At 56.8% G+C, this 17,840-nt stretch overlaps 1 protein-coding gene across 3 annotated transcripts in view; it reads left to right on the forward strand.

The window, feature by feature from the left end:
• Positions 1-17,840, forward strand: part of CMIP (c-Maf inducing protein) — a 203,473-nt gene that overhangs the window by 147,165 nt on the left and 38,468 nt on the right. The window contains exons 1-3 of one of the 3 annotated variants that reach the window (XM_061138144.1): positions 576-680; positions 11,432-11,593; positions 16,023-16,064. In XM_061138144.1, coding sequence (XP_060994127.1) covers positions 645-680; positions 11,432-11,593; positions 16,023-16,064 — 240 coding nt within the window. In that variant the 5' untranslated portion in view covers positions 576-644. Of the gene's footprint in view, positions 1-575; positions 681-6,104; positions 6,261-11,431; positions 11,594-16,022; positions 16,065-17,840 lie in introns of those variants that run through there. The other 2 variants (XM_061138148.1, XM_061138137.1) reach the window with 2 other exon arrangements.

Consider the following 17,840-nt stretch of genomic DNA (forward strand, 5'->3'; position numbering starts at 1 on the left):
GAACTCAGCCCCCAGCCTGCGGCTCTTCTTGTCCCTCTCGGCTTGAGACCATTGAGATCAGGCGTGGCGGCTCTGGGTTGCTTCTGCCAGCATCTCCTCCACCATGTGGGCCACTCGGATTTCACGGCCAGAATGCCCTCCAGGTCCCACCCCTGGATCTGCCTTGACCCTGCCCTGGGCCGGCCTGAGTGACTGGTGACTCCTGCTCCCCACAAGACCCCCTTCTCAGGAACTCAGGAGGACACCCTCCCCCTTTGATTCGAGCGCACCTTCATTGCCTGCGTGGACATGAACACTGACGATCCACTGCAGGTGAATTGATTGGGGAGCTGGGTCCTTTTCCAGGGTGCTCATAAATTAAGGCCCTTTGCAGCAGGAGCCGTGGCTCCAGCCCAAGACGAGGCAGCCTGGTGAGGCCTCGAGGCTCCCCACATGAGGCCCGAGTGGATCGGATGCCTTTGAAGTCCTGCGAGCCCCAGATAAAGTTCTGAGTCAAATAAACAGCGGAGGCCCCTGTCGAGATGCTACCGCCTGAAGCCGAGCCCGGGAACTCCTTATTTGGGATAGAGAGTTCCCTTTCTCGGGCCCAAGGCAAACAGCCCCGTGCTGTCCTCTGCCTTTCAGGGGAGTGAAACTCACTCTGGATGTCTCTCCCACCCGACAGAAGACGAGCAGCCTCGGTACCGTATTTGCATTTTTTAATTTATGTGTTGAGTCTACCGGGGGTGATTCCTCAAAGACAGCCTTTCCTGTTAGTGATGAACACACCCTGGGTTGAGTTTATAGTTATGGGGAAGCAGGACACGACTCTGGGTATGCGAGAGCCTGGAGGCAGGGTGGGCTTTGATCCTGGGGACTGTGGAAGACCCTGTTGGACCGAGGGGGCTCTCGTGGGGCAGGCAGTGGTCCCTGGAGAAGAGCTCTGTAACAGAGAGTTCCTGGAAAGGCTGTCTGGTCAGGGGACCGCCCTGCTGGGTCCCTGATGCGTGGCGGTCACAGTGCCCGATGACCACTGCCCAAAGAGGCCACACACAAGAGTTGCCCAGAGCTCTGGCCGAGGTTAGGAGAGAAGACTTCCGTTTGCTTGATTTTCGTTTTCTAAATGTACATGCTGCCTTTGCCCGGTGACATTTGAGGTGGCTTACGACAACACTCAGCATGGGAAAATCTATTCTAATCGATGTGGGGCCACTTCCACCCACAGGGTGTGGATGCAGAGACCCGTGTACAGTGCGACGCCCTTTGTGTAAACCGAACAACGAAGGCTGGGAGCAAAAGCCAGCTCTCTGTACATTTGCGTTTGATTGCATGTGGCCAGGGAGGACGATCGGAGCTGATACCCCCGGGGGTTGACAGGCTGGCCCATCGCCTGTTTGCTTTTCTTTTTAAATAAGAGATTCAGGGGGGACCCAGCCGCGCCACCCTCACCCGCAGTCATGCTACAACAGCAGAGCATGGCCCGAAAAGCCTGTAATATTTATCACCTGGCCTCTTCCCAGAAAACATTTGCCAACCATATGTCATGGTTTTGGCATGGGTGCTGGGGTAGGGTGCGGTGAGGGGCAGAGGTGAGGTTAAAAACAAGCCAGCCTGTATGATGTGGGCTGGATTCATGTACCCTTTTAAGGGGGGAGGGTGTGCACTCAGAAAGAGAATCCGTGGAACGATGGACACCAGCCCACGACCATGCCGGTGGTGAGCACTCCGTGAGCCCTCCTGCTCTGTAGCACTCCCCTCCCAAACACCGCTCTGTCGGATTCTGGGTTTCCAGTGAACGTCTTATCATTTCAAAAACGAGGTGATCGACTGAAACGGTGAAAAATCAAGGAGAACAGGATCTCAGATACTTTCTAGCTTCTTCTAAGAATGTGGGGTTCTGCCCAATTTTAAGGATTCTGTGGAGGGGGACATCACCACCTCCATGATCCCAGTTTCTGAAATATTTGGGGGTGTTTCCCTTCACTGCTTTGAAGTTAAATGTACAGCACAGCTCTGGCTTCCTGCAGCAGTTTGAAGCGTTTCATGAAGCCGAAGCTCTTCCTCGGTGCCCCACCACCACCACCACTGTGGTCCTCCCCTCTCCACCCGTGTGTGTGCTCGTGTGTACTCCTACACGCCACGTGGCTCGTGGGGCTGGCGTCCACAGCAGGGCTGCTGGCCGCTCTCCGTTCCTTTTACCTCCTGGCTGGTGTGATCTTGCACGTGGCCATGGTTGGTTCAGGCATTTCCCTGTCAACGGGCGTTTAGGGGTTTCTCGTCACCTTTATTCTCTCTGCAGACTTAACTGTCTTGAATCAGTGCCCCACTGGCCCGATGGCTAGCATTTATTAAACACCTAGAAGGTTCAGCATGAAATATCACATTTAATCTCATTGGAGCTGCCAGAGGCAGGCTCGACTCTTAGCCCCATTTTGCAGATGAGGAAACTAAGTTTCAGAGAGGTGGTATAGTTTGCCTGAGGCGGCACAGCTCACAAGCAGCAGAACAGAAGTCTGAATGCAGAGATGCCCCACTCTGCACACACCCAAGGGCCGAAGCAGGGGTGGGATCGAGCCTGCCGCGTGACTCCTCTGTGCCCAGGACCCCGAGTCAGCCCTGTGCCGACGTCCTCCCAGGAATTCCCTCTGCAGCTTCCCTGGGTGTCCAGCCCGCTCCTTGCGACAACAGTGACAGTGCGGGTGCCCAAGTGACAGGCGTCCCTGCCCGGCCTCCCTCGAGGCAGCACCGGACCAGAGCTTCTGTGCCCAGGTCATCAGCTAGGGGTGGGTGTCAAGGAGAGAGCAAGAGAGAGACAGGGGGTCAGGCCTTTCCCAAGAAAAGAAAGTGAAAGTGATAGTCGCTCAGTCGTGTCCAACTCTTTGCGACCCCATGGACTGTAGTCTGTCAGACTCCTTTGTCCATGGAATTCTCCAGGCAAGATGCTGGAGTGGGTTGCCATTTCCTTCTCCAGGAGATCTTCCCGACCCAGGGGTTGAACCCGGGTCTCCTGCATTACAGGCAGATTGGTTACCATCGCAGCCACCAGGGAAGCCCAAGAAGAGACAACCCAGCAGATTCCAAGCTGAGGGTAAGCTGGGAGAGGCTGCTGAGAGCAGGGGCCACGGTACCACCTCTGCATGAGAGAAGGATGGCAAGGGCCAGCTCAGATGGCAGAAGCAGGACAGCGGGGAGGCCAGGAGCCAGGCTCCCCGGGGTCTGCCTTGCTCTCATGCTCACCAGCCGTGTGAGTTTCCCGTGACAAAGGACCACAAGCTGGGAGGCATCAGACATCACACGTGTGTCTCTCGGACGTCAAGGTGTGGGCAGGTTCCTTCCTGGCCTCTTGCAGCTTCTGGGGGCTGCCGTGCTGTGGGGCGTCCCTCTGCTGGTGGGAGCCTCGCTCCCGTCCCTGCCCCCGTCTTCCCCTGACCTTTTTATGAGGACCCGCCCTGCTCCAGCATGACTTCATCTTCCCTTGATGGCGTCTGAAAAGACCTATTTCCAAAGAAGGTCACAGCCGCAGACACCAGGGGCTAGGACTCGGACATACCACGTGGGGGACATAACCCACGGCACCAGCTGCGTGACCTCAGGCGAGGCATTAACCCCTCCGTGCCCCCTTCCATGTGTCACAGGGACCTAGCGAGTGTGCCTGCCCCCTGGGGAGGAGTGGACGAGGCCCCGGGGTTGGGTTCACGCAGCTCTTACGTGCAAGCTGCTTCAAAGTGCAGACTCCCAGGCCCCCTGGGAACCTGCCTTTTAACAAGCCCCCCTGCAGGTGGTTCCTGCGTTTGCAGTGGGCAGGGAGGTGTGGTAGCTGATGATGGCCAACATGTACCACTAGGAACAAAGCTCGTGGCAGTGATGGGATGTCAGCTAAGCTATTTCAGATCCTGAAAGATGATGCTGTTAAAGTGCTGCACTCAATATGCCAGCAAATTGAGAAAACTAAGCCGTTTGTAGCTCTCTTTCTGATTCTTAATCTCCTCCCTTTGACAAATACTGAGAGCACCTTCCATGTGCCCTCAGCGGTTCCAGCCACCACACAGAACAGTGAGGAGACAGACAAGGCTTGACCCTTTCCCCAAGGAGCCAGAGCTGAAAGAGGAGAACAGCCACCTAGAATTTCCTCAATGCAGTCAGTCGGATCCATGGGTTGATTGGATTTTTCCAAGGTGCAGCAGTCCCCAAGAGCTAAGTAGGATGTGGTACCCAGCTGCCAGCCTGGCACCACGACCAGTTCATCGCCTCACCAGCCAGATGCTTGGTTTCCCAGGCAACCAGCCGATGCTCCGGAGATGACAAGCGGGACACTGTGCCCGCGTGTCTGCTGTTTCCTTGGAAGCGGTAATGACTGCAGGGAGACCGCCTCCGGTGGGCACTCGGGGCAGAGTGCCAGGATCTCTCTCCCCCCTCTCTCACACAGATTGCCTGACTCCCCAGGCTTCCCAGGCAGATGTCAGCTTGGTGCCCAGCTACAGTCAGTCTCCAGCTCCCCTGGGCTCAGCTCCTCGACGTGAAGGGCTTCTCGTTTGTTTCAGCAGGAGGCGGCAGCATCCATCGAGGCAGAGAAAGCACTCAGGCGTGCCCCTCAGAGTGGCGTGGCATTCGGGGACTTGGGATCCAAAGCTGGACCTGAGTCCCAGCTCCAGCTCTGGCTTTTACCAGTTTCTTGACTTGATCTCTCTCAGCCTCAGTCTTCTTAACTGTAAAAGGGAGCTGATCATGCCGTTCACATGGACATGATCGTCGGTGAGCGGGTGTAGCATGAATGCCAGTGAGCGGTTGCAGGACATTGTAAAGGTGCTTCGCAGAAGAGGGGCTGATCTATGGGGAGCCCTCCAAAAGCGACGCCGGCTAATGCTCTTGTGCCACTTGTCACAGCCCATTATCCTGCACACTGCGCCCGGGACAGAGGCGGCCAGCACCGCTGGAAACAGGGGCTCTGGTAGGGCGAGAAGGCCATGCCTTCCCCTCAGCCTGCAGGGGAGCACCAGGGCTAGGCTGGAGTCTGACTTTGTGTCTTATCCTCTACTCCCTGCCCCTCCGACTGGAGCCAAAGGCCCCACCCAGTCAGTGGGGACCCGACACCCGTCCTCACAAACCCACGTCCTGGAGAGTGTACCTTGATTCATCCCTCTGTTGTTGGTCGGTCCAGCAGTAACAGTTCAGTAGCCGTATTGGCTAAGCTGGAGTCTCTGTGGAGTCTGCGGGGGGGCGGCTGAGAGGGTATGCCGGTCTCAGGGTGACAATCTAGACTTGGGCCCAGATGGGCGGTCGGGAGGTGACACACGTGGGCCAGTCACAGACCTGGGTTGCTTCTGAAGGCAAAGGGATGGTGCTTCATGCAGAAAAGATTTAACAGAGGCCATTCTGGAGGGCAAAAGAGAGGGTCAGAAACACCCCCCACCCCGATGTCAGGGACCACGCCCACCCCTAGCCCAGAAGCACACTGGCTCGGCAGGGATGCTGGGCCTCCTGGCACAGTCAGCAGGCCCAGTCACTGCGAGTTTGGGAGAAATGAGGCCGTCAGAGGCCTGTCTAGGAATCAGGGAAGCCAAGGAAGTCACCCATGTGGTCGTTCTCCCCAGGAGTGCAGAAGACTTGAGGGGAGAGGCCTCTGTAGGCTTTGGAGGGGAGACCAGTGGAGCCCAGGCAGGCTGGCAGGGTGCTGCTCACACAGCGGCCCTCAGGGATGGCAGTGGCAGCAAGCCCGTGGCTGGTCCTCCAGGGCAGGGGTGGCCGAGGGGACACTTAAGACGTCAGGACAGCCTGTCCGGTAGAACTTTCTGCCGCGCAGAACGCGTCCTCTGTTTGCACCGCCCAGTGTGGCCCCCGCCAGCCCCGTGCGGCCGTGGAGACACTGAATGCCCAGGTGTGTTAACTTTCAATTTGTTTCAGCCTAAGTAGCCACACACTTTCGAAAGCTGATGGCTTTCGAGCTGGGCAGCACAGCTTCGGGACATCCCCTGGCACGAAAAAAGTTGTAGAAGCCAGCCCCGCTCCAGCCTGGCTCCTCCCTCTAGCCCCCGAGCACCCCAGGCTGCCTCCCCTTTAATGACGGGCGGGGGAGCATGCGTGCTCGCGTGAGCCCAGCCTCGGAGGCTGCGGCAAGCGCCGCCCCGTCACCGGGAGGCGTGCTCCCAGCCCCTTCTGAGTCACGCCGAGGGGCGCCTCCCCGGTGACAGCCCGTCTCCCGCGAAGGCGCCGGCAGGCTCCGCTCTCCCAGGCCGAAGGAGCCGGGCGTCGCGTTTGCTGGAGAGATGGCGGAGGTTGCCCAGGTAACGCCCCCTCCCTGATAAGCAGAGGGCGAGGACTGCAGTGGAGCTGCGGGCTCCGTGGTCTGGGGAGCTGCCGGGAGCCTTCCTCAGCCCTTCCTGTTCTGGGTCACTCACCGTCCGGACTCGGGCGATGAGAATTAGAGCTTCTGTTCAGCCAGGAGCAGGGCTGAGTGTGTGTACATATCAGCCTCTCACGGGCTGGGCACGGCAAGTTTCTGGTAGTGGTCGCTGTCAGCGCACGCTGCAGACGAGGCAGCCGGGTGTCAGTAACAGACGGTAAGCTCCGGGAGCACCAAGGTCTGCCTGCCTTGCTCCCCACGGGCAACCTTAGCACTTAACTCCGTGCTTGGCAGACCGTACTAGATGGTGCCCAGCAGTATTGCTGGCTGGTTGGAAACGGATAACGCTTGGCTGGAGAGGATGCATGGGTGGATGAATGGAGGAGTGGATAGGTGAACGGGTAGATGAAGCAGAGCTCAGATCTGAAGTCTGCTGATTGCAAAGCCTGCACTCCTGGTCGCGAAGCCATACTGCCTCTGACTTTGATACCCTCCACCTGCATGGGTGGGGATTTTTTTTTTTTTTTTCTTATATACCTTAATTGAGGTGTAATGTACATGGCATAAGATTCAAAAATTCACCTTTTGTGAGTGAGTGATTCAGTAATAGTAAATTTATAGCTGTGCAGCCATCACAATGCAGGTTTAGAATATTTCCATCATCTGCAAGACGTCCTCATATCTGTTTGCAATTCTAATCCCTGTTTCCACCTCCCAACCCCAGCCACTTTCTGTCTCTATAAATTTGCCTCTTTCTAGACATTTCATGTAAAAGGAGTCCTCCAGTATGTCTGTTGTGTTTGTCTTCTTTCACTTAGCATATTGGTGAGGTTCTTCTGTGTTGTAACACATATGAGCCATTCCATCCTTTCTACTGCCAACTACTATACCATTGTCCAGGGAGACCACTTCTTGCATCTCCATTCATCAGCTAGTGGACCTCTGGGTTGAACACTGCTGCTCTGCACGTTCATGTGTGTGTCTTTATGTAGAGTCTGTTTCTATTTCTCTTGAGTAGGTTTCTAGGAACAGACTTGCTAGGTCATATGATAAATTTATGTTTAACGACTTGAGAAACTGTCTAGCTGTTTTCCAATGGTGCTGTACTGATGCAGTGCACAAGGGTCCCGTTGAATCCACACCCTCGCAGCACGCGGTAGGACCTCTTGGTTCCCTCCAGCCTGATGGGTGCGGAGTGGCGTCTCTCTACGGTCGGAGCCCGCGTCTCCCCGATGGCCTCTCAGTTTGAGCTGCACATGCTCTGACTTCTCGGCTGGGTGGGCTTTTGACCCTTTCCAGCCTCTGGGTTAGCAAACTTTTTCTTGAAAGGGCCAGGTGGCAAATGTTTGGGGCTTTGCAGGCTGCATATGAGCCTGTGGCATATTCTTTTCTTTTTTTTTTTCCTCCCCAACCCTTAAAAAAAAAAAATGAGACCACTCTTGGCTTCCTTGCACAGAAACAAGCAGGGAGGCAGCTCCAAGGCTTCTGTCAAAGGAATCCCTTGGCCCATGCACTCGGGACACGTCAGGAGGTTGCCCACCCCTCTGGTGAAGCGAGCTCGGTGGAGGGGTCCCCACGCAGCAGAGCCGAGGGCCCGGCTGCAGGGAGCCTGGGAGTCTGGGTTCCAGAGACGGCCCCAGCCCAGTCCCGCCATGATTCATCACCACATGAGCTCATCAGACTGGCTCCTGGGATGAAACGTGCCATTTTGTCACCCAAGGCGGAGCGACCAGGCCCCTGATCCTGCCTCCGCCCTGCGGCTGTGCCCTGCCAGGGCTCAGAGCCCCTTCCGGGAACCGGCTGCCTGTCCACACCCTGTAACCACGGCTGTCACAGTCGCCCTGCCCACGGCTGCTCCCACGGCCCCCAAAGCCCAGGAACGTGTCCCAGGCCCTGACCACTCCTGATGGCCTTCCTGACCGTGTCTCTAGTGAACCATCTGTGCTGGCCCTAACCGGTGTGATGAGACACTTCTCTGGTCCCTCAGAGCTGGTTCGTACTTGTGAATCTGCCCCCTTTCTAGCCGTGTGACCTGGTGTGAGTCATGTCGCCTCCTGGCTGCAGTAGCCATGTGTGACAAGGGGCTACCAGAGCCCAAGGTGGAAGCGGCAGGCCTCCGCTTCTCGGCCTCTCCCTCTCTGAAGGCTGCTCCCTGTAAGCCCGGGAGACCCGCCCAGGGACGTGTCTACAGGAGCACCCTGGCCTGGGCACAGGGCAGCCAGGAGCCCAGGAAGCTGGTGGGTAGCAGCCACTGGTGGGGCCCTCGGGTGGGTTGGCTCCAGGGCGTGATCTGCCCTGGCCATCTCGTCCCTGCGGGGGTGGCGGTGCCAGCTGCCTGGCCCTAACGCTTCACGATGCCCTGGCGACTTGCTGCCCGCTCCTCCCAGCCCCACTCCCTACCTGCCCTCCTGCATTCTCCATCACCTGCCAGTAAATAAAGCATCTGCCCCCGGGTCCTTGTCTGAGGCTCTGCTCCCGGGGCTCCTGGCAGGTCTCCGGCTCCTGGGGCGAGCGGGAGGATGGCACAAGCTGACTCCTGGGAGAGCCCTGTCAGCCCTCGTCAGCCCCTAGGAACTTCCAGCGGGGACGCCTCTCAGGCAGGGGCCCGTGGGAAAGCTGTCGTCCCCCCCGGTCCGTCGAGGGGGGCTGTGTCTGTGAGCCCGAGGCTGGGCGTGCCTGGGAGGGGGCTCGTGGGAAGCTATGCAGGGGCTGGGGGCACCCAGAGGGCCCTCTCCCTGGGCCTTGTGTCCCGGAGTCTCGGCGACATCCAGGTGTGGGTACCCGGGGATGGAGGGACCACGCTCACGTCCACCAACCCCCATGGGCCAAGTCTAAAGGAGAGCTGGCTGAAACAGCATTCACCGAAGATTAATGATGGCTATTTCTAGGTGGTGGGATCTCTGAGGCCCTTTTTTCATTGATCCTTTCCTCTGTGTTTTTCAGCACAGTTTACATTTCTCACAGTGAGCATGCCCCGTTTTCACAAAAAGAATGAAGTCATTATTCTCTCCAAAATAAATAACCTGCAGCTGATTAGAAGAGAGGGCGCTTAAAGCCCAGACCGTAGGCCCATCTAGAATATACCAGGGGAAGACCTGCCTGTGCGTCCTTGTGGTTTTCTTTGGGGCTTAAGATACGGCAAGTTTCTGCAACCATCTCATGGTCATTTAAAAAAGTAAGCGATTCTCTGGTCACAGAGCTGACCCGCAACGTCCAGCACTCAAGGGAGTGGGTCCAGCACTCATCTTCAGGGCTGGGTCAGGTTCTTGCCTTGCAAAGTGTCTCTGCTGCCTGAGATTTTGGGCGCTGTGTGTCTGCTCGGACCTGGCCACGCTCCTGGCTGACAGTCGCTGGGACTGAGGCTGGTTACCGTCCCAGGGAAGCCTCAGGAAGCTGGGTGCACCTCGTCATGAGAGAATAGGGTTTGGCGAATGCTGCCAGTCACCGTCATCCCCATCAACGGTGTATGTACTGTTCAATAAACACCACCCCCCACCAACACACACACAGAGAAGTTGCCATGGTTTCTTCCGGCCCTGGTAGGATCTAAGATGATTGACAAGTAAATGTCTCCACTCTGTTCAGTACCCCACTTGAGGAAAACTGTCTTCACGGCAGCAGCTGGGGGTGTAGAGTTGAGGGAGGTGGGGGAGGTAGAGGGTATGTGGAGAGAGGGGGAGGGAAGGAGACGGATTTACATGAGAGGGCTGGGATGAAAACTGGGAAGTCCTCTCAGGTGTGAGTTCACCCAGTGGGGGATGGTGGTGCTGATGGGAGTGATTAGCAAGGAAGAGGCTCCAGAACACCATGGAGTGTGAGGGGGGAGAAGAAAACGGGAGAAAGAACATTAGAATGCTGTAATGTCTGGATCACAGTGGCTTGTAGGTTTCATCCCTTTCTAGTTTCTCAGGAGACCAGCTGAGTGTCTGAGTTCCCTCTTTGTTCCTTGATTGTGCTTCTTGGACTGTGCTTCTGAGCACAACTCCGTCCAGAGAGGGGACCACGCGGGTCCAGGGTTTGTAAGGCTTACACAATGGACGAGGCCACAGGCCGTTTTCATGCATAATTTACAGAAGCGGAAACCGAGGCTTAGGAGGTGGAATGTTTCATGGGAAGAATCGGGTCTGTCTGATTCCACAGTTCTGCCTGGGGGTTTCCACCACGATGCCTCCCTCAGCACCCTGAGCTACTTGGTCCGATGTGGACTTTGTCCCCCAAATGTTCCGTTCTAGGCCTTGGGGTCCAAGACCCTTCATCCTTCTTAATTCAGAAACCCAGTGGTTGGGGGGACGCTGGAGGACTGCGAGCTCGTCTCTGGGCCTCAGGGGCCAGCGTGAGACCCTCGCCGCCTCCTCCCCTCGTTCAGACTTTGGCTTGGAGGCTGTGACGTGTCACCCAGCTGGCTGCTGGCTCCATGACTTTAAAATTAGGTTTTCCCCAGGGAGTGGGGCACTTAATGAAGGAGTTTATCCAGTTAGAAAGAGAGGCTCCCAGGCAAGCCGGGCGGCAGCGAGGCAGGCAGCTGCTGGGACCGTGGCCTTCGGAGAGGGCTTCTGTTTCCATGATGTCAGAGGGCGGAACCAGCCCGGCCCCTGCTCCAGCCGCTCCCCAGCTCTGGGTGCAGAGGCGAGAAGGCCCTGTCTTACTCCCCACGTGCAGTCTGAGGACCACTCTGGGCTCAGTCCCTGCCTGGCTGGAGCTGAATTCCAGGCCCCGAGCCTGTCTGTCTGGTTTCCCAGCTGCTCACACTCTCCAGGCGGTCTCAAAGGACCAGGGTGAGCAGAAACTTTGCCTCCAACACAAAGAAAGTACCTTCCTGCTCTGATTGCATTAGAATACTTGCGGAACGAGTTTGGCACAAGATGCAGTTTGAAGGATAACTATCTTCATCCTTTTCAAAAGGTCACTGGAAGCAGGGTAGAAATGACTCTGCTAGTGGTCAGGAGGCCTGGCTGTCTGCAGCCTCAGCCTTCGACTTGGGGCAAGACTCTGTTCTTCCGGGATGGGATTCTGATGGGGAGGGAGGGAGGCGTCCACCCTGAAGCAGTGGAGTCACCGATCGTGTTGTATATTTCGATCACCCACACGGGTCTCTTTCTGTCTCCCAACCAGAAAAAGATTTACAAATACAAGAAAGTCCTGAGTAATCCGAGCCGTTGGGAGGTCGTCCTGAAGGAAATCCGGACGCTGGTGGACATGGCTCTGACATCCCCTCTGCAGGACGATTCCATCAACCAGGCCCCACTGGAAATCGTCTCAAAACTGCTCTCAGAGGTAAGGCCGCCCCTTGGCCTGATCTGGCTCTGTGCCACCCGCCCCCACCCCAGCCCCCTCCCAACACTTTGAAGTTTTATTCCTTTACGGGGTCCTCTGAGCACCACCCTGTGCCAAGCGGCAGATGAAATTTGAGTTTGTGTTGTTTCCCCATCATGGGAGGAGGTGAGTTGTCCCCCAGTGGCACAAGGGAGCTGAGAAGGCGGTCAGGTCAAGGGGAGAGTGGTTGTCGCCCCACCGTGCTCCAGGACCTGCTTTGGGACAGGACCTGGCAGGTGCTGGCCTGGACCCGAGCTGGGCTGACGGCGGTGGTGATGCTGTCAGAATCCTCTAGTTCATCCCGGGTGGAAGCGCATCTGTGAAGCCCCCAGACCGCCCTTCCTCTACACGCGGCGCTGGCCACCTCCGTCTCCCCCCACCCCAAGCACTGGGGTTCCAGGCAGACGTGGCTTCCTGCTCTCCTCGGCACCCACAGCCCACAGCCACACTCTGTTTAGCTCACACAGGGTTTTAAAAATTGAGAGGCTTCACCACAAAGTAGGACTTTGCAGGTTCTCTTTAGAAACAATCAGAACGCCTAGCAGCAGTTGGCAGCTGGCTGCTCAGCGCCACCCAGCTGAGCCTCCGGCTTCGCCAGGCAGCCCCAGGCTGTGAGCATGTGCCATGTGCCAGGCGCGGCCCCTGGCTCCTGGATAAAGGCGGTCTCCTCCCTCTTGGGGCAGGAAAGACAGCGGGACGTGAGGCTTGATCTTAGTCGGCTGGGCTGCTCGATGGAGGGCGAGGGGCACCCGGGAGCGTCTCACCATTTCCTCTGTCCCAGTGCTATTCTGAGCGCTTCACAGAGGTCAATACTGCCCTCATTCATTTGCTTCCTGGCCCCCAAGGAACCCTGGGGTTGATGACTCCTGGTCTCAGCTATGCATGGCCACCAGAGTGGTCTCTCTCTCCCTCTCCCCTAGGAGTGGCCCCGGTTCCCTGGGTGGCTCCTCCACCCCCTCTCAGACCCCGCACAAAGTCCCTGCTACCTACAACCTCCGCCCTGTCACAGACGCAGGCTGGTTGCTGCCCATTGGTTCAGAAAACTGGCCCAGGCCTTCCACGTCTGCTGAAGAGAGAGGGTCCTGCACCCTGGGGGGAGGTGGGGGCGGGCGGTGAAAGGTGCATGGCAGAGATGGCTGTGGGCAGAGGGTGTGACTGTTCTCAGGTGGGAGACCAGCCTTGTCCCATGGGAGCATCAAGACTCCGGCTCTGAAACGGATCATAGTCATGGTCTGGGATTTGAGGCCGGCCGCCATCGGCCCAGCCTCGAGTCCAGCTCCCAGCCTGAGCGGGTGGGGCTGGTCAGCAGGCCTGGGCTGGTTTCTCATGGGAGACAGCGGAGCAGCTCATCCTCAGGATGCACCTCTCATGTGCCAGGCGGGTGCCAGGCACACAGCATTCCCCGAGAGAAGGGCCTCACTTCCTCCATTTCACAGATGGGGAAACCGAGGCCCAGCAACACCGTGTGACCTGCCGAGTAAGCCGTGGGGCTGGAAATTCCACCCCGAAGGGCGGCCTGGCCCCCACCACATAGTCACTCTGACCACTTTGTTGGCCCCACCAGTCTCGGCCACCATCTCTAAGTCTAAGTCAGGCTTGTGGTCAGCGCGGTGGGGACAGCGGCAGGTGACCCCATGGCCAGCCTCTGCTGGGACTTCCTGCCCATCTCAGATGTGGTTTCACGTGGCCACAGGGTCACGGACTTCACATCACTTCTCAGGCTTTAGATCAAGGGACTCAGAGTCAGCTGATCCCAAGTGCTAGGATAGAGAGACGAAGGCATTTAAAGAAACAAAAATGGAAGAAGCTTGTATCTGCCCTGCACCTGCTGGGTGTCAGGCAGGCAGGGGGCCCATATTGTCCCCGATGTACTGATGAGCGCGGCCGTTGGCAAGGGACAGAGCCGGGGCTGCAGCCCAGGCGGCGTCCCCTCCAGTGAGATTCACGCCTCTGCCAGTGACACTGAGGTTCTCTGAGCACGTGCCCTGTGAGGATCAGGGTGGCAGGCATTTGCCCCAGCCCCTTTACATTTCTCCCCGGGACCCTGCTTGGGAAGCACACGGAATCGCAAATGGAGGCTCTGCAGGGTTAGGTCGGCTGCCCAGGGTCACTTGGATGAGGGGTGGGCAGGACCCAGGCCCAGGTCTGCCCCACTGCGAGGCTGATGGGGTGTTACCTGAACTGCTGGAGACTTTGGTGAGCCAGGGACCAGGCCCCTAGGGCAGTAGTGTGCGGAGTCGTCAAGTCATGGTTCTACCCTCAGGAGCTCACGGGCCTTACACAAGGAGCTAAGTCTCTCAGTGGGCTGACCTAAGACTAGCTCCCGTTTCCTAGTTAGGGATTGGGTGTCCTCAAGTGTATACAAAGCCTGGCTCTGTGCCTGATATGCGGGGACCAGTTGATAAATGCTCACATTTCTGTCATGGTGGGAGATGGCTATGAACTTGACCTTCAGCACCGTCAGCTGGATACGTAGAGGGGATGGCTGGAAAAGCAAGCGCTCCCCACTCCTTGCCCTTTTTTGTTTAGAGCATATGGACTGGATTCTTTGTTCTCTTTACTCAAGTTGCTGCCCAAGCCTCCTCCTCTTAAGAGGCTCCAGGCATCATCACCAAATTGGCCTAAAAGTGGGCAGGATCCTGAGAAGGGAGAAGGAGGACAGGCCTGTGAAAGCCAGCATCCCCTGCCTCCCGGGCTTTTGTTGGGTCGAGTGTGTGGAGGGGCCACTCCGTGTGGCATGCAAGTGTCCCCTTCAACGCAGTGGCTGTTAGTGAGCGCTCCCTACCCAGGGTCAGGAGGGGCCTCAGTGGAGAGAAGGCTTCCTGAGAAGGGCACGGGCTGTCACCAGCAGCGGGGACGAAAGAGACACACCCGTGCCTGCTGGAGACTCTCGCTGGAACGGTGCGTGGGGCGGCGAGGTCCGGTGGTCCCTTCAGTGCGCCCATGGCAGCCTGAAAGGGGAACTGGCCCTCGTGTGGCCCGAGCCCCCAGCTCAGTGGTGGGAGGTGGGAGCTCAGGGACAGGGCAGACAGGGGTCACAGCCCCACTCCACCCCATCATCTCTGCCGCTGGGCGAGCCCCTGGCTGTAGAACCTGTCACAGGCGCAGGAAGCGGGTGGAAGGAGTGTAACGGAGCCCCGACACAGCGCCTGAGGCGTGGTGAGCAGAGCAGTGAAAGCCAGGCTTTTTACCTGCCCTTGGCTGAGAAACGGCCGGCGGCTAAAAATCTGCCATCCGAGGCTGCTCAGGCTCCACCCACATCCACAGAAAGAAAAGGTGTTAGAGTCCAAGCAGCGTCCCCCCCCCAACATGGTCTGGACCCTGAGCACATGGGTCGGGCGGTCGCTGTGGGAACTGGGATGTTCCTGGCGCTCACCCCGCCTCCCTCGGGCGGCCAGCTGCCTGGACCAAAGCAGGATAGCTCCCTCGCTTTTCCTTTGCTTTGGCTGGTGTAAACGTGTTGGATACCAGACACTCCTTAAACCTGTTCAGCCCGTGGGGCTCCTTCCAGAATCCAGGGACCGTGTCGGTCTTGCCATTTACTGCCCAGTGAGGAGTTTGCGTTATGAACACCCGTTGGAAAGAAAGAGTCGACACCAGTGAAAGTCTGCATCCACCGAGACGCTCAGAGCAGAACACACCAGGATGCTAGCGAAACAGACGAGGCTCTGCTTGGGTTTTCTCACTGTCTCTTATTTATTGGATATCTGTCCCTTTCCTCATTCACATCCTCATTCTTATACACAGGATGATGGTCACAGGTACCAGTTGTGTAAGAAAATTCCAGATGGGGAGGAGAGAAAAAAAAAAACCCTAAAAATCTAGCAAGTTTAATCCATCCTACTTAATACTTTTGCAGGTTAGTCGCTAGAATTTTAACATAGCTAAACCATCTTGGGCCAACATCATGAACACTCGTGTTCCTTGGGATCCCCTGAAATACTTCTCAAAGACTGGCTGACAGAGAGTCAAGACCCAAAAGTGTCGTTTGACGTGTTTATCACGCACCTGCCTCCAGGCTTCCAGGTGGCGTGTGTCGCCATGAGAAGGGCCAAGCTCAGGTTTAAACCCGAAGTGGACCCCATTTCTGGATGAAGAGACTGTCTCACTGAGGATTGACTCATCCGAGGGTGTGTGAGTCCACTGGTGAAACAGGGACTTGGAACTCTTCTCTCTGCCCCAAGGCTGTGTGTCCTCCAACCCCCTACTTCCCGACTGTGACTTTGATCAGCTTCTGATCTATTAAATTAAGAAAAAGTGACAACCGTCCTCTGTCCGAGAGGCTGAAAGTGGTTTTGAAGCCATGTGGACCTTTGAGATACCAGGGTTCCATCTTACTAACCGTGCGTTTTGTTCTGTTTTCCTCCCGCTCCCTCTGCTCGCCCTTCAGAACACAAACTTGACCACCCAGGAGCACGAGAACATCATCGTGGTAAGTCCCGGGCGGCCCCCTCCCTCGCCCCCTCCCGTGCCCGCAGCCCTCCCCGGGTTTGAGTGAATTCCTCAAGCACCAGCGTCATCTACCAGCACGGCGGCCTTGCTCAGGTTTGTCCCTTCCGTCAGGCCAGACATGCCTCCCTCCTGTCTTTGCACATGTCAGAGCCCCAGCTGATGGGAGGGGGTGGTAATTATCAGTCTCTGAGGCTTGTAGCAAATGTGTCTTAATCGCCTCCTCCTTCCTGAGTCTGCTGTGCAGAGTCAGAGGCAGGAGATGGCAGAGACCATATAATGTATTCTCAGCCATAACCCCATTAGCTGAAAGGTAAACTTGCTCTTTCTTGCCCCAGGACCTGTCTCCTAATTAATCCACACACAGAACCTGGATTTAATTCCCTCTGATGTGCAAAGTGAGGGATAGTCTCTGGGACTTAACTATGACTGTAAGCGTGTTTTAGGTGAAACATCCTTCCTGGGTGATTCTAAGCTATGAAGTGTGACTCTCACCAGAGAGAAGAAAGAAAAGAAGTTGCCCCTTCTGGGCACCAGGCCCTGTGCTGTGTGTTTGAATTCATGGATAATGAAGACAGCCCCTGCTCCCAAGGAGTCCTTCATCTATTAAATGAGATCATTGCAAAGATAGAGGCTTGTAATCTGGAGAGTGGAGTGGTGAACTCACCTGGGAAAGAAGCCAGAGAACTTCCCAGAGGCAGTGAGGTTCTGAGCTGGGTTTTGAAGGATCAATAGGAGTGTGCCAGATGGGGGAAACAGAGGAAAGTCTTTCCAGAGAGAGAAAACAAAGTGTGCACAGAGATTTTAAGCAACATGGGGTATTCTGGATGCTTCAGCTTTCTGGAGCCTGAAACGTTAAGGCAGTGGAAGCAGGAAGGCAGAACTTGAAATGGAAGTGAGAGGCAGAACTCTGTGTGCCTGGGAAAGGGTCTGGAACATTCGGCTGCCCAGGAGGTCCCGTGGGTACAGCCTTTGACACAAGGGCAACATCCCAGACACCATGCCCCTTTGAATTGCGTTTTAACCACGGAGCGTAAAGGCCACAGCTTCTGTGGAACCCCCACCGCGGAGTCACTCACCGCAGCTGCTCGCTGTGTGTCTGCTCAGAATGTAGAGGTTTTGCCCACGCTCTGTCCTGGCCACCCCTCACCTTCTCTTGCTAGAACAGGGGCAGCATCGACCTGGGCCTCCCCACCACCTCGTTTCTCTAGCATACTATCAATTAATAATTTAACTTAACAGACATCTGTTGACCCGTGAGGACAAGTATGTGCCAGATGCTGGTCTCTGTTCCGCTGACAGAGCTGCCATTGAGGGATTATTGTGTGCTGGGGGAACCTGGCAGATAATCCAGAAATCATGCGGTCTGGGCTGGAGATGCATCCAGGGAGTTAGGGGAGCACAGAGGGACTGGGAGGAAGATGACGGAGGACTTCAAGGAGGAGGTGAGGGGGCTGGAGTCCTAACGAGCGGATAGGAGGCTCCAGGGCACGGCAGTCCAGGGAGCCCAGCATAGGCAAAGGCAAAGAGGCTCTGTCTGTTGAAGCAGGCGGCGACTGAGCAAGGCGCTGGCATCTCTCCCTCCCGGCTGGCGGCACCCGGGTCCCACTCTGCACCTTGTCTCCCGAAGCGGGGTCAGGGCCTTGGACTTGGGAGGAGCCTGGGAAAGGAATTTTGATCTGAGAAATCCGGGCTGCGTTTATACAGCTAATTTGGCTGGGCTGACCTCTTAATTGCACTGGGCTGAGTTTCCCTGCTC

This window comes from Dama dama, chromosome 4 (genome assembly GCF_033118175.1).
Source record: "Dama dama isolate Ldn47 chromosome 4, ASM3311817v1, whole genome shotgun sequence".
Classification (NCBI taxonomy): domain Eukaryota; kingdom Metazoa; phylum Chordata; class Mammalia; order Artiodactyla; family Cervidae; genus Dama; species Dama dama.